Source organism: Lissotriton vulgaris, chromosome 6, assembly GCF_964263255.1.
Source record: "Lissotriton vulgaris chromosome 6, aLisVul1.2, whole genome shotgun sequence".
In the NCBI taxonomy this organism is placed as follows: Eukaryota; Metazoa; Chordata; class Amphibia; order Caudata; family Salamandridae; genus Lissotriton; species Lissotriton vulgaris.
In genome coordinates, this window is record NC_141694.1 from 619087918 (window position 1) to 619111235 (window position 23318).

The window sequence follows — 23318 nt, forward strand, 5'->3', positions numbered from 1 at the left end:
ATCTCCTGAGGAGAATTAAGCTCTGGATTTGCATCAGTGGCACAGAAAAAAGGGAACTGATGTCAGCACTCTTATAGTGGCATGTTATGGTTCCAGTGATGTCAAGAGGAGGCCATTTACAGCAAGTAGTTGGTGTAGCGCTCCATATAAGCAAGGAGACCTATTGAAAGGTTTCAGGATGTAGTCTACCCGTGGGATATTCAAATGTTGAGGAACCTGCAGCTACAGGTATCCATCAGACGGTGTCTTGATGCAATGCTGGAGCTATAAAGTCCTTCTAATAGATAAAAAGTCATATGAAAAGCAGTGCTTAATTTAAGCCGGTGGCTGGAAGTAGCACCCACCGGGACTCATTTCTGGAGACTGGCCCTTATATTTCCTCATTAGATATTGACTCACGACAAGGGAGAGAGCAACATACAAGCAGGAAAAAGGGAGAGAGAGAGAAAGGAGAAAACATTTAAAAAGAGAGAAAACAAGAACGAAAAAGAACCTACAGAAGTAAGATAAAGGGACAGAGAGGGTCTACTGATGGATGAGCGGGGCAAATGGTGGAATCACTACTACATAGCCCTCGTGTTAGACCGGTCAGCCCTAGGGTGGTCTTTTCCTGTGATTTTTTGCCTTTGCCTCATATTTCCCACCTACTTTTTGTTGGCTTTAGGTCTCTGGGCACCCTCCCATTGCTAATCAATGCCAGGGTGCAGGTGCTCTCTTCCCCCAACATGGCAGCCACTGATCCCTGCTACTGCAGCGTGGTCTGTATAGGCGCACTCTAGTAGCCAGGAGCTGGCTGGAACCCTTAAACAATGTTGCCATACCAGCCTGCCAGCCTACCCATAGCTAGAAGGAGGGAAGCTCCTGGAACCTTCCAGAATAGGGGAGGCGACAACTGCCAACTGACACTATATAAGGAAAGGGAGGGAAACTTTCTAGTCAGTTGGGGCATCACTGACCTGGGAAACCCACGCAGGAGTTTTAGGCGGGAGGGCCTAGTAAGGAACCTATGCTATTGGGAGTGACAGGATTTAGGTGCTGCCTCTTAAGCTGGGTGAGGTGTCCTAAGCTAGTCCCCTGATCTGGCCCAGTGGTAGGTAACCCCAGGGTCCATCTGCAGTGGCTGAGGAAAAACTCATCAAGCCTTCAACTCAAGCCCCCCCCCCCTCTTCAACTTCAAGTAACCAGCATCCAAGGGCGCAGAACCATCCAAGCGCCAAGAAGTCTGCTTTCATTTGACCAGAAACTGCTGGGGGAATCAACCAGGTACTGGACTGTGCTGCCCTGCGCACCCCCCTGCCTGCAGTGGGCCCGTCTGGCCCCACTTGACTCCTCCATTGTCTTAACTGCTCCGCTGTCCCTGCTGAACTGGAGGAGAAACGCTATATTCTGCTCCCCCCGACCAGAGCTTTGCATCATCCTGCCTGCCCCGAGCTAACTGTGCTCCTGTGGGTACAGCGCTGTGACCCTGAGGCGCTTTTCACCTCAGAACTCATCCTGCCTGCAATCGCCCCCACGCGCTCTCCTGAGCGGACTGGTTTACCCCCATGAGTGAGCGCTGTGGTGCCGGGACACTGTCGCCCCGAGGCGCTATTGATCCCCACTCACCGCCGCAGCCCGGAGCTGCTGTGCCGTCCGAGGCACTCGACGAGGCCTGGTGACCATCGCGGCATTCGCGCCACCTACGCGACGCCTCTGAAGTGCGGCTGCCCTGACGGCGCGTGGCGATCCACCCCAGCTTCAATTACCCCCCTCGGCGGCCCCCGTATGTGAGGAGAGGGCCGCCGTTCTCCACACGCTGGGCCGCGGTAGGCCCGAAGCCAAGCTGTCCCCTGTCACGTGACCGGGGAGCTCCTCCGCCCCGCCCCCGGGCACCACGCTGCCATTGGTCCAGGCAGGCGCGCCTTCGAGGCGGGCCACGCGGTTGGTTGGAGCTGCCCGGCCCCGATCTGCAGCGGCCCCGGCCTCAGAGCCTTGCCGGTGGGCCTGAGACGGCCCGGAAATATCGCGGAGGGGGCCGAGTGCCCCCTCCTTTCAGCCCGCACGTTGGCTTCGCCCCGACGCCGGTGCCTAGAAGCCACAACTGCACCGCGCCGGGCCGAGGGAGGTCCTGGGAGGGACGAACACCCCTCCCCTCTGCCAGCGACTCCGCAAGGGTCCCGGAGGGCCGAAGAAGTGAGGTAACCCCCTGGGGAGGAGGGCGGTAGGCCGGGAGAGGCCCGAGGTCGCCCCTCCCCCGGGGTTAACTAAGACTGGGCCCTGTTGGCCCCCTTTTAATGTGCCTCAAGAGGTTGGAGGATTAAATACTTTCCATTCTGCACCATATTTACAAGCCTGAAATGTTCATAGTGCACCATATTTACAAGCCTGAAATGTTCATAGTGTACCAGGCGGGGTTAGTTAGTGTTTCATTGCTAGATGAGCTGGTTATTATTTTAATGAAATGTTCACCCATTCATAGGAAATGCAACCTGAACGTGATTCATGAAATGTCTTAATGAAATGCTTACCTGAAATGCTAATGAATTAATAATGCATCGCTCTATTTGAAAGCCTATATAAAAGATCTTGATTTTTCAAATACAACTACTGGTGTGGTCTCCATTATTGCGCCACTGTGTGTTTAATTGGATGAGTGTGTTTAGTAGCTGCTTTACACGCAAGCCCCTGGCTGCCTTCCTGCTCGAGCCATGCTACCCCCTTGAGAGCTGGTGGTCCCAGTTCTTACACCTCGTATTCGGCACCTCTCGCATGTGCTAGAGCCGGGCACGGGCTTCTGAGCAAAACTTTAGGCCGGGCACTTATTCTTTTACAAATTAAACACTGACTAAATACAGCTGCGGTGGGAGAGTGATGGAAATAACAAAGAAAGTCATTTATGAGTTCACCATTAACCTAGAAAATATAAATAAAAAATAGATTATACATTTCATGAGACATTCTGCCTTACTACAGTGAAAACTACCAAAAATAGGTTCTCATCCAAGCACAAAAGAGATCAGATTGTTGCATAAATGGTATGTCCCTGCAACAATGCACAATTATGGAGTCCCAATTAAACAAAAAATATTAACTAGGTTAAATAGAACATAGGACCAAAAATGAAACCACAAGGAATGACATCTACGTGAAAAACATACCAATATGTCTACCCATGTTCCGGAGCTGATGGCCTCTTCGACGGAAGCCTCCACCTGATCTACAATCTCACGGCCAACGCAGGCAGCTTTCAGGAATAGGAGCTGTGCTGACTTGTATCTTTTTCTGATGTAATTTACAGCATCTGGTATACCAAGCCTGGTCACAGCATCAAACTCTACACATTAACCGCAAAAAGGTTTGGTGAGTTAGTACGTACATAGCAAATAGAAATCAATATTATCTGCAAAATAAAGGGTACTGCTTTATTTAAACACGCAAAAGACAGACTGCGCAGAGGTGAAATTAAAATTACTTTCAATGCAAGTGTGGCCATCTGTTCAAAGTGCCAGGGACAGCAAAGTGACATCACACATTGTTTAAAATCCCTGCTGATGTCAAAGGAAGAGGCATGGCGTGAATTTAACACCACAGATTACATAACTGGCGGTTATTTCTCAATTGGCCCAGATTAATTTACTGGTACTTCAATAGTACAAAAATCGAGTAAAAGTTCTGGATTTCATTATCACAAGCACCTGAAATAATGATTTTGCTTTGGCCATATATCTCCCAGATCAGTGTTCCAGATTAAAAACTGATACAGTGCCTAGACGCAAATACAATGTAGAATATAGTTGCCGAAATGTATAGCCTACCCCTAGCAAAATTTGTGGAGAGGGGGCACGTGTCCCTCTCCATTGGTCACTTTTGGCCCGGGGACCCTGTTCCCCAGGGCTTTTTTATTTAGGGGAGGAGGTACGTGGCCCCCTCCCCAGGCCATTTTTGGCCCATGGGACCCCATCTCCTGGGGCCCACAATTCTTTTTATGGGGGAGGGTGGCACACACCCCCCCTCCACTGGCCGATTTCGGTCTAGGAGACCCCACCCCCCTGGGCCCAGCAGAAATAAAATGTGGGGAGGGGGACACGGCACCCTCCTCCTAGGCTGATTTTGGCCTAAGATAATAAGGGGGAGGGAGGCATTTAGGCCTCCTACCCAGGCCTATACCAGGCACCATCTCCCAGGACCCTGACCAATATGTAGAACAGGATGGGGCCATCCCCCCCTTAACTGATTTTGGCTCTGAGGGCGCCTTCCCCAGGAGCCAGCCCAAGAAAGGTTGGGTGCCCGGGTGGTCACCCAGGGCACCCACCATATCCTCTGTGGGGATGGCAGGGTGAGTCCCAAGGCCCCAGCCAGCTCCTCACATTCAGTGGGTGCCCGCATAGCACCCACACGGAAGAAACAGCGTAAAATGCTGCACCCTGCAAGTCGGAGCAATATTGAGATCTGAAGTGAGCGGACTTAGTGTTTGATCATTATTGAAATTGCTTGAGCCAAGTGGGTGCAAACATAGGTTTCCTTGCCCTCATTAGAGTGGGCAGGGAGACCGCTATATCCTGCGGGTGGGCACCTCAAGACATAGCAGGAGCCCGCCCTGGGGGATGCAGCGCAGTGCAGCCCACCTCCTTTTTAGGGCTCGCTGTGAAAAGCGCGCGAAAGCGCGCTCTCGCAGAGAGCACTATAGCTGTCGGCTCAGCCGACAACGAGTGGAATGTGGATACAAGACCTGGCCGCTCGCAGCGTTGTCCCATAGGATAATGTTGGGCGCGTGCGCTTTTGCATGGCAGACAAAGCCGGATCGCGACGCGCACCTCATGGAATGCAGGGGGAGTCTGCAGAGGGGCGCGCGGCGCTCACTTGAACAAGCGCTTGCAGTGCCCATCTCCCATTTTCGTTGGAAGCGTCCAGTTGCTCGCGTCACTAAGACCGCCTCCCCAGCCTCCCCCTGCTTTCTCGCACGCACGCATACACACAGAGACACACACACGCACACACACGAGCGCACACATACAGACACACCACACCTCCCCAAAGCCCCCCCCCCCCGCCGCCCCTGTCGCTCGTTCTGCATTGTGATGGGAGCCCGTGCTCACTGTCAACATGCCTGGGTCCCGGTTGCCCCTCTTGATGCTCTGCGCTCTCTGCCTCCGGGCCGGCCTCGCCACGCCTCCGGAGCCGGTGGAAGAAAGTCGACAGGAGGAGTCGCCACCGTTACCTCCCCACCGCCGTCTTTAAAATTGTGCTCGGGCCGCAGTCTTTAGCAGGACTTCTTATTCCCCCGTTGTGTGTGCTGCAATAAACCCCAGGGAGCTGGCGAGAGTGACAGAGGCACCACTTGTGGCACCAAGCGTTCAAAAACTGACCTTCAGTGGCTCCACATCTGCGACCTGGGAGAAATGCCAGATGAGGTAAAAATGGCCAGTTCAACACATCTAAGACACCTATTGGTGACAGAAGTGGGCGCAACGCTGGGGAAGCTGCCCGAGCTGTGATGTCATTGCGGTAATAAGCGCCCTGAGACCTGTCGGTGACTTGGCGCTATATAAACCGACATAAACATAAACATAAACAATTAGCTAAAATGTGGGTTGAAGGGCAACGCCTCCATAAGGCAATGTAAGGCAGTAATAGCTGTACCAGGTGTTATCAAATTACAAGAAAAGGGGCCAGGGAGACTTTTTATTAGAGGGGGGCGGGCACTGTGGCAAAATAATATTCTGTCTGGTGCAACAAACATCCTTGCACCGTTTCCAGCTGTTCTGTGCCACAGTAGCCTCTTACTGGAGGAAAACTAAAGACAACATCACAGAGAAGAGGGTCTCAGACAAGACAAGGTAGATTAATAGGGCCATTGTATATATGTGTCTAAAGGCAGGAAAAAGCACATAATCTATCAGTTGTGCAGGAGAAGATGGTACAGACCCAATTACACTCACTGATTCTTCATTAAATACTACGCTTACTTTTCAGTGTGACTCACTCAATAACTTTGCCATCTGACTGTTTCCGGGTTGACAATTCTTGCAGCAACGCAGCGAGCTGTCGAAATCTGAGGAGCTTCCTATGACAAGCAGACCCCAGATGGCTTTAGCTGGGTCCCACAATGCACTGATATTTGAAAAGTAATTTATTCCGCAGCCTCTGTGGGACTACACTACCTATTTGAGCATTCGTTGGCACATAGTGGCAGAGCCGATAATGTCTGTGTAGGCCTCACACTAACCCATCTAAGGCGCACTCTTCACCTTTTAGGCTAAATCGAAGAATGCCCCACTTGGAAGCTAGATGGTTACTAATTATTTGAGTCTCATTATGAGATAAATGACAAACGCCAGCTCCTTGGCACACACCGTTTGCAAAACATTACTTTTAAATGTACTAATCATTTTTGACCGATGGGGATTAATACTGTTTTTTCCATTTCCATTACTGGACAGGAAAGCTCATTCTGGTGCCTATTCACAAAGGCACTTTGGAGTAAATAAGTAGCACTCTTGCAGTACTCTCTTGAAACGTTTTTGAGAGTCTGCCATAAAATGATGCCAAATGGAAATAAAAAGGGAATAGTGATACACGATTGTTAAAATAGAAAAGACTGTGCCCTCTAAGCAGTTTACCTATAAAGATTTGGTCCCTACAAAGTATGCCTCAAGTCAGCACTCAGCAGTTTTTAGGTCTCGTTCTCCGAATGCTGCCACTCTCAAAGTGTCTCTTCTATGCACTCTTGATACCAAGAGACATCTGAAACCTTCACCTAAGGCACCAGGGCTTTAAGTGGGATTAAAAAACTGGAGGGTCTCTGAAAATGGCGTGGCATAAAAGCACTTAAAATGAAAGTCTATGCTTAGCTTAGTGTGCCACCACACTGGTATTTTCCTACTTCTGTCCTTTACCTCTAGACATATGGAACTTTAAGTAACATTACAGTTAAAAGAAGCCAGTACTCTTGGCTTTGTCAATGGTTGTTAGTTGCATAAGATAAATAAGCAATAAGCATGCCTTCGTAGTATGGCATATTGAAAATGCTTCAGTTCTGAAATGGTGGGACTGAAAGAGCTATGACGAGTATCTTTGAAGTTGCATCAAAGGCAGTGAAGGGTGGAACTGCTGCAGAGGTAAGATTCTTTTTTTTTTCATGCGGGGGCAGGGGGGGCAAAAAGGGAGAGCCCGATAGGGACCCGTCTCGGCACCAGTTTTAAAGAACTGCCGGTGCTGAGCACTGGCAAGACCCGGCCCACTTCAAGCCCTGCAATGCACAAAACCTAACGTCTTATTTGAATACGGAGGTAAGCAAGTACTTATTGAACTTGCCTGACCCAATGCAAAAAGTTCACACCATGAGCAACATCTGCGCAAACCACCACTGCCCGGCTTGTATCTGTGGATCAGGAGCTCGGCTCCCACCCAATCTTCAAGTCTCGGCCTTATCCATACAGCCCTTCATGTGGGTGCTATTTACCTCCGGGGTAAATGTTCACTCCTCGTCCTTAATTCACAGGTGAAGAGTCACTGTTGGGCAGATGCTCTGTTACTCCCTTGAGAGCTCAATCTTGCAATTCTCTATCTATCAGGAATATTTCCTGCCCTTCTCAATTCAAGAAAAACCTCAAGACTCTACTCTCTCACTAGTGCTGCTCCGGAATTTCTGCTGTGACAAACCCTCTAGTGCCTGGAAGCCCTTGGAGCTATTTCTTGTTTTAAATTGCGGCCGTGCCTCAATGTTGTCCCTGGGACCGAAATCAGCCCTGGGAGATGGTCTGTCGGCCCCTTTCCCCTTGTTTATCTTTGACTGGGCCTCGGGGGATGAGGTCCCCAGGGCCGAAATTGGCACAGGAGGGGGCCATGTGCCCCCTTCACAGTTTCTTAGAAAGGCTGAGCATGGGGGATGGGGTCCCTGGGGCCGAACATCGGCGCGGGGAGAGGGGGGCATGACCTTCCTCACCTATTTCGATAGCCACCGTAATGTGTTAGATTTCTAATGTCGTGTATGAATTCATTATTAAACAACTGGGACAGACCTGTCTAGCAGTTTGTCAGACACTGCAGTGCCTGGCTCCGCAAGGGTTTATTAGAAGAACCCTCCCATGCTAACCTAGTTGGTGTCATGGTTCATCATCGGATTCCCAGCTGAGTACCCGAATGCTACTCAGCTGTGCTGCAACACCTGATTACAGTGGAGCTGTTTTTTTTTGTGTGCAAGTGTGATGAAGTGTTGTATTAAAAACACCTCTGGGTCTCTAACTGATAATTACTTTATTCCCAGTAGTCCAGGGTATATTTAAAATAAATGAGTGGATAACATAAAAGACTGTTAGTTGTGTCTTAGTTATCAGCTAGGGCGACATGTTTCAGCCAGTGAAAAAATTGAATAGGGATTCATAAGGACCTTTCTCACAGTAAATTAAAATCATGGTGAAAGTTAAATTGAAATGCGAGTGGCAAAAGATTTTTAAACCACATGTATATGCATTCTGTAGCACACGCGCTAAAGTGTGCTAATTATGCTCTATAGACTAACCGTAATTTAAACTCTTTCATTATATAATCATTGCAAACCAGAACATGGAGTAAATGAGGACATGTGCATGTTTAAAATATTTATTTACTAATGCATGGTTCTCAAAGGCAGTATCTTGTACAATACTAGCAAAGATATTACAAGCAACAAAGTTATCAGCATAGTTATTAGTCCATAAAAGGTGAATGGTGACAGCATACTAAGATGCTGAAATGAATAGGAATTAACACCACCTAATTCACACCCTCCCTATTTAGCATAGTATATTATATCTATGAAGGTCTCATTTGGGTTTTAGCAGGGCGGGCCCATACCTCAAAATCTCAGTGGCAGAGGATCACATCATCTTCCACCAGCTCTCTGCATGCGAAGCATAATCAAGTGTGTTACGTGTGTGTTCAGCACAACAATATAAAATCCGCCTAGAGCCAGATTTTGGCAGCAGCATGTGTGTTATGTCTATGGAGGTGCGAAGAGCAGACCTCACAACAACATTGTGTCGAGTTATCCTTGCAGCCTTCAGCACTCACTGTGCAGACAGTGTACCGAGCAAAACTGATATCAGAGCAATAACATATTATTTCTCAAGTAAATCACAAAGCTCTTCTGGGTTGAAAGCTAAAACAACAATTATGTGTCGTGTGCAAAATGAGGCAGAAAGGTAAAATGGCGTTTAAACATTTAATAAGGTCATGCTAACTTAACACAGTATATAGAAAAGAATTAGCTATATGACATGGAATGGACAAAGGACCTAGTCTCTGAGCGTTCAAAGAATGGGGTAGGGCGCCACCAAACCAAACTCGATGCTGCCAAACGTCAATAGGAACTTCCTGTGCCCTGTACGGAGTATACTCATTAGGTACAGCCGTGGGAGTGTATGTGTGGAACACACCAGAATTCGCGTCCACCTCCGGAAATGTCACCCACGAATAAAAGAGTTTGTAAGGGTAAGCAGCATCGAGACGTGCGGCAACTTGAAGGGCTTTCAAGTGACCCGGCTTGAAAAGGTGCATCACGTGCTGGCCCGCGAGGTCTGACACGGTTCACAGTACTTCATGTAGAAGTAGAACCTGGCTGTAAGAACTCAGACAGGCAGCACTCAATTAAGTTAAACAATATGTCCCACAACCCTCTGGGTGCAATGTTCACTCCCAACATACCCACCCTAGACAATCTGCTAAATTAAACAGCGATTTCCTTGGACACATACCTCACAAGACTACAAGCCCATGCCCATGTAAAATAGAACGGAATATAATGCATTGCATTTAATATGGAGTAGGCATGACTTCATATCCCAGAATGCACCATGCATCCCTCATAGAGCGTAAATATGTTCAGAAGCCTGGGTTAGTATCATACACAAGATGGGAAATGACAAGTCACGACCGGACACCAAATACTAGGTGTGTTCCCATGCGGATTACATCTGTGACTCAATCCTAACCCAGAATTACAAGGTGACTACTACTACTAAAATGTGGTGGAGGCATTCGAGCCTAATCCCCTCTGCTCTTGTGCCCTCAGAGCAGCATTGCATCATCGTCAGCCCATCTGTGCCCTTCTAGAAGGCAGCCAACAATTTGGAGACCAGCTAGAACCCTACCTTAATAGAGCATAGACCCATATTTCCAGGCAGCGTCTCTTCTGAGTGAGGGTACCCCAGATGTGATTGCATCATATTCAGCATAAACATTGAGGTGTAGCTAGAGGCTTCAGGTAAGGTGACTACGTGGCATAACTTTCAGCTAAAAAAGTCTTGATAGTTATTACTCAAAAGAAATGGAGATTTGTGAGCCAATACATGTACAAAAATGAGAGCTGTTCCATGTGTGTCCTCAGTGTAGCATTGCCTCATTAATTAGGGGCTTAGTTAGAGTTTGTCACATATGGAGCATCTGGCACAATAATAGGTTGGATTGATAAAATAGCGCCCTGGGCATGGGCGGAGATTGGAAACATTTGGTGCCCTTGCTGACTAGCGAAATAAAAGTGGTAGCAGGGGGTCCCTTATGTGTTCACTGTCAGGACCTAGATGAGCAGGGACTGGTCCTGACCACAAACATCCACGGACCTCCCCCAGCTCAACTAAATCACCAATAGCTTAGCTGTTGACGCGTGAACTCTCCTTTTCTTCAAGCCACATAATTATTAAACCTCCTCTGGCTGTTAGGGACCACCCTCTATACACCCCAAAAACAGCACGATTTTGCGGTCACAGCAGAGAGGCTACAGATAGAATGGTTGTAATATTTCCACCTCACCTGCTTTCCGCTTCGCAATGTTGCAGAAAGGCTCAGACTCCGGTGCTGTAATATGCATTTGTTTCTCTACATAACCACACTATTAGGAATTTGTTTTCCGCATTGTACATGGTCTCTAAAAATAATAACCTGTGTACACAAACTGGCCGCATGTACTATTTGAGGGCTCATATAGTTGCGCAAACTTAACACAGTGCATCTCTGCACTTGACCCTTTTAAATTAGGGCACAAGTGTTTTCCCAGCATACTCACTCCCACTATTCAACATATTCTCTGGTCCCCTTTTTATTTTATTTAGTTTTAATTTCAACAGAGTCGCCACGTAAACTACGGGGGCACAAACAATGAATTTAGGCTCCCCAAATAAGAAGTGGTTCGCACATCGCGCCACACGTGATGCGCACTTCCAGCACACCAGGTTATGCAGGTTAGCGTTCTAGTTCATACACGCAGGACGACCATGAGAACGCAACACACATGATGCTCTGACTGCAACCAGCTGCCCCGTGTAACGGCAGTACAAGTCACAGCACTGGCACTCTACACGGGAACCTTCCTGTTCCCGCGGAGACCGGAGTAGGTGCAGATGAGGGTGAGCTCCTCTAATCAAGTAAGTCCTCTCAGCACAGACTGGAGAGTGCGACCTTCCCACACAGCCAGATTTTGTTTTTCCTTCCTCCTTTAACTCACGATAAACGTGCATGGAAGTGCTAATCACTGCATTTTCTCTACCTCCCTTAACAGAGTGATATTAGGGGTTCCCCCCTCCAAGGACCAGAGTTACATTGTATTTCCGTAAACAACGTAACTATAACACTTTACTCAAAATTAAGGACAACAGACCCTTTGGTCCACACGAAAGTCACGGGCCTCGCCTATCACCTAATAAATAGATTGATCGAGCTAAAGCATGCACAGCGCATTCTCACCGGACAGCACGCAATTTTTGGTCGCCGCAAGTCGGCTGTAAATTACTGAGCCTTCATGTTTTTTCTGTGCCTCCCCATTCACGCAGATTGAAACTGTATTAAAACAATTAAAATTCAGCGCCTTGTCTAGCCCTGTCACATGCATGTTTACCACAATCATAAAAGGATTTGGAGTGCATAATAGGTGTATGATTGGCGCCACACGAGTGCTGCAAAACACCACCATATTCTTAATGAATGATGGAAAGAGCATATAACGCATTGCAGGCTTGTATATGTTACATGTTGTATTGTCCTGTCTTGTAATTTCTTTTACAGGTACTCACACAGATGTGGACGCAAATTACGGTTACTTCATAGAGCATAATTAGCACACCTTAGCGTGTGTGCTACAGAATGCATATACATGTGGTTTAAAAATCTTTTGCCACTTACTTTTCACTTTCACCACGATTTTAATTTACTGTGAGAAAGGTCCTGATTCAATTCTTTCACGGGCTGAAACATGTCGACCTAGCTGATAACTTAGAAGCAACTAACAGTCTTTTACGTTATCTGCTCATTTTTTTTTTAAATATATCCTGGACCACTGGGAATAAAGTAATTATCAGTTAGTGACCCTGAGGTATTTTTAATGCACCGCTCCATCACACACACAAAAAAACCAGCTCCACTGTAATCAGGTGTTGCAGCACAGCTGAGTAGCATTCGGCTACTCAGCTGGGAACCCGATGATTTATTTATTTTATTTTGAAAGTTTTATTTAGCGCGGACAAGATCCTTGCAGATATCAGAGCGCTTTACAAAGAGAAGTACATGGGCATGGTTAAACAGATAAATCAATAGGTCAATTAGTACAAGTAGGTGGCAACTAAGCCCAACATGAGTACAAAGTAGTACAAATAGGTGGCTACAAAGCCAAACATGTGAGTAATAGAACAGTTAATACAAAATCAAAAGGGTCAAACATGTAGTATAGATCGGTGCAGAGTACTAACAGTGATCAAGATAGTAGTTCAGGTGTATTTAGCCATGAGGATATCTTTTACTTCATTTTTAAAGAGTGTGGTGGAAGAGATAAGTCTGGTTTCGGGCAAGAGAGAGTTCCAGATCCTAGGCGCCATTCCCGAGAAGGAGCGCTTATATGTTTTTTCCTTCCGGAATCTTCGAGGTTTCAACAGAAGATTGTTTGTGCCTCTGGTGTTTCTAGCTCCTCCAGAGATTGTCAGTTTCTGAGCGAGGCATCTGGGTGAGTTTAGATGTACAGCCTTGTGTGTCAGGCAGGCGATTTTCAGATGTATTCTAGCTTCAAATGGCAACCAGTTCAGGGATTTCAAGTCCGGGGTAATATGGGAGTGTTTTTTTGAGCCAGTGATGATTCTCGCTGCAGCGTTTAGAGAAGCTCTTAGGGGTGCGGTTGTAGTTAGGGGGAGTCCACAGAGGGCGATGCTGCCGTATTCAATTCGAGGGATGACTAGTGCTTGTACTGCGGTTTGGAAGTCTTTGGCTGGGAGGAAGGGTTTAAGTTTTCTCAGAGTGTTGATCTGGAAGTTTGCTCCCTTTGTTGCCTTGCTGATATGTTGCTGCATGCTCAGATTGGTGTCGAGTGTTATGCCTAGGGATTTTGCTGAGTCCACGATGGTGGGTTGGACATTGAGTGCAGTTAGGTCTTTAAGCCAAGTTTGAGTGGTGGAGGCCTTCGCTGGAGGTGAGATCAGAAGAAATTCTGTTTTCAGGGCATTGAGTTTGAGATGATTATCGGCCAGCCAGGATTGGGTGCATCTGATCGTTGAGTTCAGGAGCAAGATGTCCTTGGGGGACTGTAATTTGAGATAAAGTTGGGTGTCGTCTGCGTACATGTGAAAGTGTACATTGGATGCTTGTAGCAATGTGGTGAGCGGTTCCATGACTAGGTTGAATAGAGTTGGGGATAGAGAGGATCCTTGGGGGACACCTAGCGTTACGGGTATTGGCGAGGACATCCTGTTGCTCTTGAATTTCTGCGACCTGTTGTGAAGAAAGGAGGTGAACCACTTGAGAACTGCTCCAGATAAGCCCATTCTTGTGTTTAGAAGCTCTAGTAGATTCTCATGTTTAACAGTATCAAATGCTGAAGAGAGATCAAGGAGGATGAGGAGGCAGGTGTTGTTCCGGTCTAGCATTTGAAGTGCGTCGTCAATTATGTGAGTCATAGCCGTTTCTGTACTGTGCCCTGCTCGGAAGCCTGACTGGTGCGGGTTGAGGAGATCAAATTGTTCAATGTGTTTAGCCAATTGTAGTTGTGTGCATTTTTCCAGCAGTTTGGCGAGGGTGGGAATATTGGTAATGGGACGGTAATTGTTGAGATCGGAGGGGTCGGCTGTAGGTTTCTTTAGGAGAGGTGTGACCTGACCAACTTTTAGTGAGTCAGGTATGCTTCCCTGTTGGAGAGAGCTGTTGATAATTTTAGTCCAGAGAGGGATAAGCAAGGGGGTAAAGTATTTTACTGCTGCAGCAGGAAGGGGGTCCGTGAGGTGATTGGATGGTTTCAGGGTGCTGAGCAGTTTGCCAATTTCTTCTTCTGAGTATGTGCCAAAGGTTGACCATGTGGCATTGTTTTTTGGTTCAGTGGCTGCTAGGCACTGTGGTTTGGAGTAGAGGCTTGTGTCAATGAGGAGATCGCTCTTTATGTTGTCAGTTTTTTGGGAAAAGAAAGCAGCGAAGTCTTCACAGGATGGCGCCTCACGCGCAGTGATGAGTGGTTGGGGTTGATCCTTGGATTGTGATCTGATTAGCTCAAACAGTTTTCTCGGACGATTTTTTGCTTGGTCGAGCTGGAGGCTGAAGAAGTCTGATTTTGAGCGTTTTATTTTCCTGAAGTAGGCGTTTCTCTTTTTCTTCAGGTCTTTTAGGTGCATTGCCGAGGGAGCTGATCTCCAGGTATGCTCTGCCATTCGCATGTCTCGTCTATCTTCATTGAGTCTCCCGTCGTACCATGGATTGGAGATTTTAGTAGAGGCTCTTTTTAGCTGCAAAGGTGCAGCCTCATTAATTATAGAGGTCATAGCGTTGAGATACTGGTCAGTCAGTGTTTGCACGTTCGTATCGCCTGTAGGTGGCAGTAGGAGATTGCACCTGTTAGGGGGCAGAGAGCCTGGGTTGAGTTTTTTCATGTCACTTTTCCAGACTTTTGGCTTGGATACTTGAGCCGGGTTAACTAACTTTTTCATTGATGAAGAATGTGACAGTATGATGATCTGACCAGTCACAGGGTTGGATGGAGTCGAGTTGGATAGATTCCTCTTTGGAGATGACCAGGTCGAGGATAGAACCTTTCTCGTGGGTCGGGCTGTTACATATTTGGGTGAGGTTGAGGGCATCGAGGACGTTTTTAAGACTATTTACCACTGCGTCCTTGCCATCATTCCAGTGGAGGTTGAAGTCACCAAGGTATATTTGGGTGAGCTGCCGTCCAGAATTGTTTGAGATCATATCCATGATTTGTTGGGAAAAGGTGGAGTTGTCCCTGGGTGGGTGGTAGATGCTGTGAAGAGAACATATCGGTTTGCCCTCACTGATAATGTCAAGGCAGATGTATTCCCAGGTTGTTGGGGATGGTAGGGAAGTAGAATTGACTTTCTGAACAGAGAGGTTATTCCTGTAGATGCATGCGATTCCACCACCTAATTTGCCTGTTCTGTCTTGCCTGATAATGTGGTAGTTGGGAGGAACCAGAATGTCCATTATAGGTGTCGAAGATTCAGTTAGCCATGTTTCGGTCAGGATGATTAGGTCAAGGTCCGTTGATAAGAGGAGATCAGCAATAGCGGCAGAGTGTTTCGAGGCCGATCTACAGTTGAGGAGAGTGCATTTGAGACGAGGTGTGATGCGGGTGGTAGATTGTTCTAGCGAGAGAGGGACTTTTCTGAGGTTATTGGGGATGGAGAATCTGCTGTATAGTGTGGGGGTCTAAGGGGATTTGAGTGTATCGTGGGAATGTTGAGGTGTGGGGTGGTTATGTGATTTTGGGGGGCTGGGTCGTAGGAGCGGAGAAGGGTGAGAATGTCGCGGTCAGAAGTAGAGTTGTGGGTGCGACGAGGGCGGTTGTTGCGATTGCTAGCTGGGAGTGAGGTCAGGTTGGGGGAGAGTTGAGTGAGAGAGTTAGTTGGAAGGGTGGGGGACCCGTTGGGTGGGGAGGTGTAGTTGTGTGAGGGGGGGTTGTAGGGACGACGAGGAGGAGGACGGGGGCAATTGCTGCGCCTATGAGCAGTAGTTGACGCCCGGTTTGGGGCGTGTTGAGTGAGGGAGTCAGCTGGAGGGGTAGGGGACAAGTTGGGAGGGGAGGTGGGTGCTGGGTGTATGCGGTGGGCGGCGAGTATTTCCTTGATGTGGTGTATGTCTTCTTTGATCTGAGTGAGGGTGGCCATGATGATGTCCATCGTGGGGTAGGTGGTGGAGGTGGGGGCGGCAGTCAGAGGTGAATGGCTGACCAGGGAATTCGTGTGCAGGTGAGAGCGTGGGCTGGTGTTCGAGGAGGTATGCGTTGTGTTGGTGTACGGGAAGGTGTTAGGGAGGAGAGATGTTTTGGGCGGGAGGGGTGTGGATGAGGTAGGGAGGAGGTTGGTGGTAAGAGTGAGGGCATTGGTGGTAGGCGGGGGGGTCAGGGTGTATGCCGGGAGACTGAAAGTCGTGGTTGGGGAGCAGGAAGGGTAATGGGGGCTGAGAGTAGGAGGGGAAATGGGATAGGGGATGGTCCTGTTGTGAGGAGGGGGAGTTAAATTAAGAGAGGAGGTGTGTTCTGCGTGATTGGTTAGAGGGTAATGGGGACTGAGAATGGGGGGGGGGATGAAGGGGAGGATTTGTCGCAGTGCGTGTTGTCCTGGTGCTGGACTAGGTTAGGTGTGTTGTGTGTGAGAGCTGTGCTGTTAGGGGTGAGCGGAGTAATGATGCCCGCTGTAGGTGTGAGAGGAGTGTTGATGGTATGTGTGGAGGTCTGGGGGTTGGTAAAAGGGGTGGGGGTGTGAGTGGAGTATGAGGGGGAGCGCTCTGTGTCTGTGTTTGAGGCGTGTGTTACAACTGCATGGTGCTGAACTGGGACCCTGATTGAGGAGTATGTGGCTGTGAGGTCATGGTCGGTGGGACTGGAGGGGATATGAGTGTTGGACCGCGGATGGGAGAGGTGCTCTTTGAAGGTGGGGAACTGGTTGTCTAGCAGTTCCAGGTTCCTGTCTGTGGATTGAGCTAGGATAATCCCGTTATTGTAAATGGTGATGGTGGCTCTGCCTGGAAAGAGTTGGGATGATGTGATGGAGAGAGTTAGGCTGTGAGCGGATTTCCTGGTGGAGGAGACGGTGAGTAGGGTGAGGAACGCTTTTCTCCAATGAGCTCTGCGTGTGGTATGGAATAGGATATCAGTGTTCAGGGATCCATTAACCGGTGAAAAGTAGGTGTCAGCAAAGGGCGTTTCAGGGTGTGACCTAAGGAAGTTGTGTTTAAAGCGTTTAGCAGCTTTTTTGGTGAGCGACGGTGGGTAGTTGATTTTATATGTGTGATTGCCGAAAGGATCCATGTTGCGAAGATGGTTTAGGAGGGAATGGGGGAATGTAGTATAGTGGTACACATGTGCAGGAAAACAAATACATACAGTAGGCTACACAGTGCAAGAGTAGTACTAGTGATCAATCAGCATAGCCCACATGTAAGAGTGTGCAGAGAAACATATACATACAGTAAGTTATAGAGTGCAAGAGTGGCACTAGTGATCAATCAACATAACCAGGATATACGAGTGTGCAGTATAGCAAATACATACAATATTACAGTATAGCAAATACATACGATATTACACAGTAGAGCAAATATATAAGGCATTACAAAGTAAAAAAGTGAAGTAAAATACTGGGAAAGGGTACAGATGCACGTATCAAGTTACATGGCTCAAAAGTGAGCCTAAGGGGCAGAAGTGACACTAGTGATCAACCAGAGATGTATGGCTCAAGAGTGGCCCTAGGGGGCAGAGGTGACACTCGTGTGCAACCAGAGATATATGGGATAGTAGTCAGTGCCTTAGAGAGAAGAGTGAAAATGGATGCAGGTTGTGTAACTGTGCAATAGTGCAGGATACATTAGTAGTATATTAAGTATGAGGTAGCAGTCTGTGCATAACAGGAGAGAGAAAGTAGGAAAAGGAAGGTTATATAAGGTGTATATTAAGTATGAGGTAGCAATCTGTGCATAACAGGAGAGAGAGGTAGGAAAGGGAGTAGGTTACGGAAATGTGCAGAGTAGGGCAGAATATAAGTGCAAGTGGGATACTGATAGAATATAGAGATAGGATTCAGATACAACAATTTACGTGCGTCAAAACTCAAGAATCTAAAGTGACATTGGTTGTCAAACCAAAAAGTATGAGGTAGCAATCTGTGCATTTACAAATGTTCAAAATACAGGTAAAAGTGGCACTAGTGAGGAACCCAAATATATGAGGTAGTAATCTGTGCGTTACAAATGTTCAAAATACCGGTATAGGTATAATACTGCAATGATATGCATACACTCTGTCATATATAAGGTAGCGATCTGTGCATTACAAATGTTCAAAATAAAGCTAGGATAGTAATACTTCAATGATGGCAAACACTCATTCATAAGAGGTAGCAATCTGTGTATTACAAAAGATCAGAATGAGGCTAGGAGTGTAATACTGCAATAATAGGCAGACATTCTTTCATATATGAGGTAGCAATCTGCACTATACAAATGATCAAACTATAGGTAAAAGTATAATACTATGGTCATAGGCCGGCATTCTTTCCCACAAGTCTAAGACATTATAGTCCAATAGAGACTAGTCTAAAATGGCCGCCAAATAGTTCAGATCGAGACAGTAGTCCTCTGTTTGTTGCTGTGCAGGCAGGGGAGATAGGGATATTAGTCCTCTGTTTGTTGCTATTACTTTGAGCACAGGGGAAGAGATTCCACTTTCTGTTTAAGGAAGCAGAGCTCAAGGCTAGCTGGGAGGAATTCTTATCTCTGTGTGGGGGAGTTAGGCTGAGGGTCCACGTGGACAACAGAGGTACGGGGGGGGGGGGATTTATTGCTACAGTTTTATGGCCCCAGCCATTTTGAACAAAGGAGTTAGATCTTTTTAAAAAGGGAGCAGGCGGGTGGGAGGAGTAAATACCTTAAGTTTCTGTATGTCTGTAAATATTGCCAGTAGAGTTTTACAGAAGCACTGCATTAGTCCATGATTGGCTCAGTCCCTTCCGCTTCGTCGATGTATGTGGCTGTATGTACTGTATGAACTTGATCTCAAATCAGGGCTCCCAGCCTGTATTATCCTGAGAAGCAGCTCAGCCATTTGCCAGGTATCCACCGGTGTCAATGGGGGCAGGCTTCGGTCTTCTGTCGCCCCTACAGCTCCTGCTAGACTCCAGGATCACTTCACTCGCTCGCTCCTATTAAAAAAGTTCGTTTTTGAAGTTGAGCTGTGCTTAGCTCTCGCAGGTCCGCTTCGAGATATTGTGACCCCACTGTGCTAGCCAGCAACTAGCGATCAGCGTCGCTCTCAGCCATCCAGTCCGCTAGTATTCCTCTGCTGCGGTGTGGGCGGGAGAGGGGGGGGTTGCGTTGTTATGTCCCGGTGCTGATTTCCGTGTCCTTTGCTGCCGTCAGGATGTGGTCCCTGCTTCATGTAGTGAGAGGGGTCCGGTGTTCCTCCCGTTTTGGTCCTGGTGCCAGCTGTCCGCTCGGATTCCTATGCTGCGGCGGGAGGTGGGGTAGAGTCCGGTGTTCTTCCCGCTTTGGTCCTGGTGCCTGCTCGGATTCCTCTGTTGCGTCGGTAGGTGGGGGGGGATGATTAAGCATGACACCAACTAGGTTGGTGTATAAGGGTTCTTCTAATAAACCCTTGCAGTGCCAGGCACTGCGGTGTCGGACAAACTGCTAGACAGGTCTGTCCCAGTTGATTATCAATATTTACCAATGGACAAGGACGGCCCACAGAAGGTCCTAGCTCTCCCATTTGTTCATCTTAAAAAGTGTATGAATTAATCCATAAAAGACTAGGTCCTTAATAATTCCAGCAGTGCTTCTTCAGTCTCCATGTGCGATGTAAGCACTGTGGGCAACTGCTTAAAGAACAGTGATTCAATTATCTTATGTCTCTGCTGCTGTATTCCTCTGCACCAGTGACAGCGGTGGCCAAATAAGGCTACGAGACTCCCATAATCAGTAGCACAGACTCTGAAGAGCAGGTCCCCAGAATTCTAAAATCACTTTATTTGCTCTTCACAACATGCTGCTGTTTGTTGGAATCCTGTTAAATGTTTTTTTAACCTTCGATATTGTTTATGATTGTCGGATCTCATTATGGGGTGGAATATTTTATTATGTGTAATCAACTGTAAATTAGAATCTTATCTTTTCATATATGTAATTTTGTGATTTGATGTGGACTTCTTCAGAGTTCCGCAATCATACATAAAAATAAACTTGAAACTTGTCCCTAGATTAAAAAAAAATAAGGTCGACAAAATGTGATATTCACACATCAGGGACGCCTGTAATATCTTGCAGAACTCTAGAAGATATCTGAATCAGTCACTTCTATAGAGACCTGCCGATAGGTCATGGGATAATCAGTGCAGGAAAAATATTGAGACACTCCCTGAATTTAGTCTTTTGTGGACTATGGATCAATTGGATGCAAAGATGTCAGAACACAGACCCTACAAGAACCGGACAGCTGAGATGGACAGTTATTTGGAGGAAGATTGCAAGCGGCCTTTGATACAGTCTCACACCCCGTATTAATTGGCCGCCTGGCAGACTCGGGACTAACAGGAACTGCCTTAAATTGGCTGAAAAATTTCCTTAGTCATAGGAAACAAGTCACTATATTAGGAAACTATTGGTCAGACGAAAAAACACTCAACACAGGGGTGCCACAGGGCTCCAGCCTGAGCCCAATTCTTTTTAACCTTTATATGACCCCTCTGATAAAGCTCATCACTTCTTTCAATATCAGCACGATATCGTACGCTGACGACACTCAGCTTATCCTTGTCCAAGACAACGACACAACTACAGCTGAAGAAAACCTGAGAGACTGTCTCACCGCAACCTTTGAATGGATGAGAACTCACCACCTCAAGTGTAATTCAGGGAAAACGGAAATCCTCCCCTTTGGTCAGGACAACCTTTTCCGCCCTAAACATTGGTGGCCCCAAGATGCCGAGGTCCCGCCGAATACCATCAAATCAGCCCGCAACCTCGGGATCAGGTTTGATGAAGCACTATCCTTCAAACAACAAGCAGGTACTGTGGCAGGGTCCTGCTTCAACATCATCAAGGGCCTGAGAAGGTTCTTCGACCTCCTCCCCCTGACAGCTAGGAAGACAGTAGCAGTGGCCCTTATCACATCCCGTCTAGATTATTGCAACAGCATCTACGCAGGCTCCAATAAAAGTGTTCTGCACAAACTGCAGATGGTTCAGAACGCTGCAGCCCGCCTAGTACTGAGACTGCCTAGGAAGTCATCTGCCTCAGCAGCACTCAGAACCCTGCACTGGCTACCTATTCACAAGAGAGTGCTATTTAAAATCTTACTTATCACGTTCAGAGTCTACCACCAGTCAGGTCCCACCTATCTGTCCCAAAGGTTTGGAAGATGCACTCCCTCCCGCTCACTCAGGTCCTCCAACCTGAACCTACTGGTGGTCCCTAGATTCAGACTCTCAACTAAAGGAGGAAAATCCTTAGGATTTTTGGGAGCTAGAGCCTGGAATAGGCTCCCCACCCAGATGCGTCTGATCCCCTCAGAAAACCTGTTTCGTAAGGCCCTCAAAACCTGGATTTTTAATGCCTCTGACACCCTTTGTCTAGCACTAATTCAATTTAACTCAATTCACTTTCAGGTCCACTATTCTTTCTCCCTTTTTCTGGTTGCTTTATGCACTTCCTTTCTCTCCTCCTCTGTGACACTTTACTACTAGCGCCAAGATGCTCCGTGGAGTGTAAGTCGCGCTCTATAAAAGCCATATCATATCATATCATATCAAATAATCTTGGGGCTCAATGTGGATTTGAAATCACTAATCGGCATTAAAATAGGCATGGATTTGAGTCTTATCATAGCAAAGCAAGATATTGCACTGCAGAGAAAACCAAGTACTCACAAAAATAGAATTGTTGGGAAATAATAGATGTATGGTGATGGAGAAGGCAATGTATGAGACTGAATTGTGCCTACAAAAACATCAGAAAACATGGGGTTTAAGGCAATAGCAGTTAGACATGCCTTCAAAGGTTTTAAGTCTGGGATGTAGGACTGACGAACTATGGAGAAGCTGGTCAATGAATGTTGTAGTAGTGGCTGCCTTTGTGCATTTGACCCTTCATGTGCGGTCTGCTGTGTATCGGTGTGTTGGCATAGATCAAATCATGGGAATAGTTGGTGTGTTGCAGGTAGGGCACTTTCAAGTGTAGTGCCTACAAGCTTTGCCGTCTAAGTATTGACTTGTAGCTACTTGGCCAGTGCAGGACTGGCTGCAGCCAAAATGTGAATAAACAAAGTAGAATCCACTCAGAGTGATGGTGATCCCTAAAGTGATGGGGAACACACAGTGTTGTTTAAATGCCCCTCACACACCAACAGGCCCCTTGGTGTCATGCTTCATCATCGGGGCCTTCGCACCCCTCTACGGGATGCGGCGTGCTACGACTCGCGACTACGCAGGAGCACTAAGTAGTGAGCTATGTGAGGGGGTGTGTTTACTAAAGGAGTGAGTGAGGTGAAAGTGAGTGGTTAAAAAATACCTGGCACGTATGTGAAAAAATCATTTTATTAAATCCTCGGCTGGTATTAGTAAAAGAAGTGCAAAGTGGGGTTGTAAAAATACGTGTTAGGGTATTACAACCACCTCAAAGTGTCAACATGTTTCGGAGCGCGGGGGCTCCTTCTTCAGGACAGGGATAAGCACATATCCACCCCTTACTCACATGTAAATGTAAAAGTGTATAAAAAATGTATTACAACAATGTGTAATGTACTTAACAATGTTTATATATGGGTAGGTTCAGTTGCGCCCAATTGGCGTTTGATGAAAACCTGCAAAAAGAAAGCACAATAAACACACTGGTCTATAGTACACAAACTAAGAGAGAAAAGCTGGTTCTCTTAGTGTAAAAAGGGTAAGCCCAAAATAAGGGTCGCAAAACCCTGTAAGGATAAAAAATGGACAAACACAGCAACATACAGACATACAATCACAGTGTGGAAATACTCTCAACTCAGGTAGAAAGAGAGAGAAAAACAGGTTAATAAAAGGCTTACTTATAGTTCTCAAATTCATAACCTCGTGAGCCTATGCGTGTTATTGGGGGATCCTTCCTTACTGCTCAGTAAAGCAACCTAAAAGACATTAATACGTGGGATTTAGTTTGTTGTAGGCACAAACTCCCTTAAGCACCACGGTAGTACTTATTGTCATGGCCCAACTGACGGTTACTGCAAAAGCTAGTTGCCTGCCTTCCCTCAACGCTGCTCCGATGAAGTGAGCGTTGGAAGCGCCGGTGTCCTTTTTAAACTCTCCTAATTGGCAATTAGTTGGTGGGAGATTGAATGATAGGACCCGGGAAAT

The 23318-nt window shown here is 47.1% G+C and overlaps 1 protein-coding gene across 2 annotated transcripts in view; it reads right to left on the reverse strand.

The window, feature by feature from the left end:
• UFL1 (UFM1 specific ligase 1) overlaps window positions 1–23318 on the reverse strand; it is a 288697-nt gene that overhangs the window by 138374 nt on the left and 127005 nt on the right. For both annotated transcript variants that reach the window (XM_086926636.1, XM_086926637.1), the window contains one exon: window positions 3138–3313. In XM_086926636.1, coding sequence (XP_086782762.1) covers window positions 3138–3313 — 176 coding nt within the window. The remainder of the gene's footprint in view (window positions 1–3137; window positions 3314–23318) is intronic.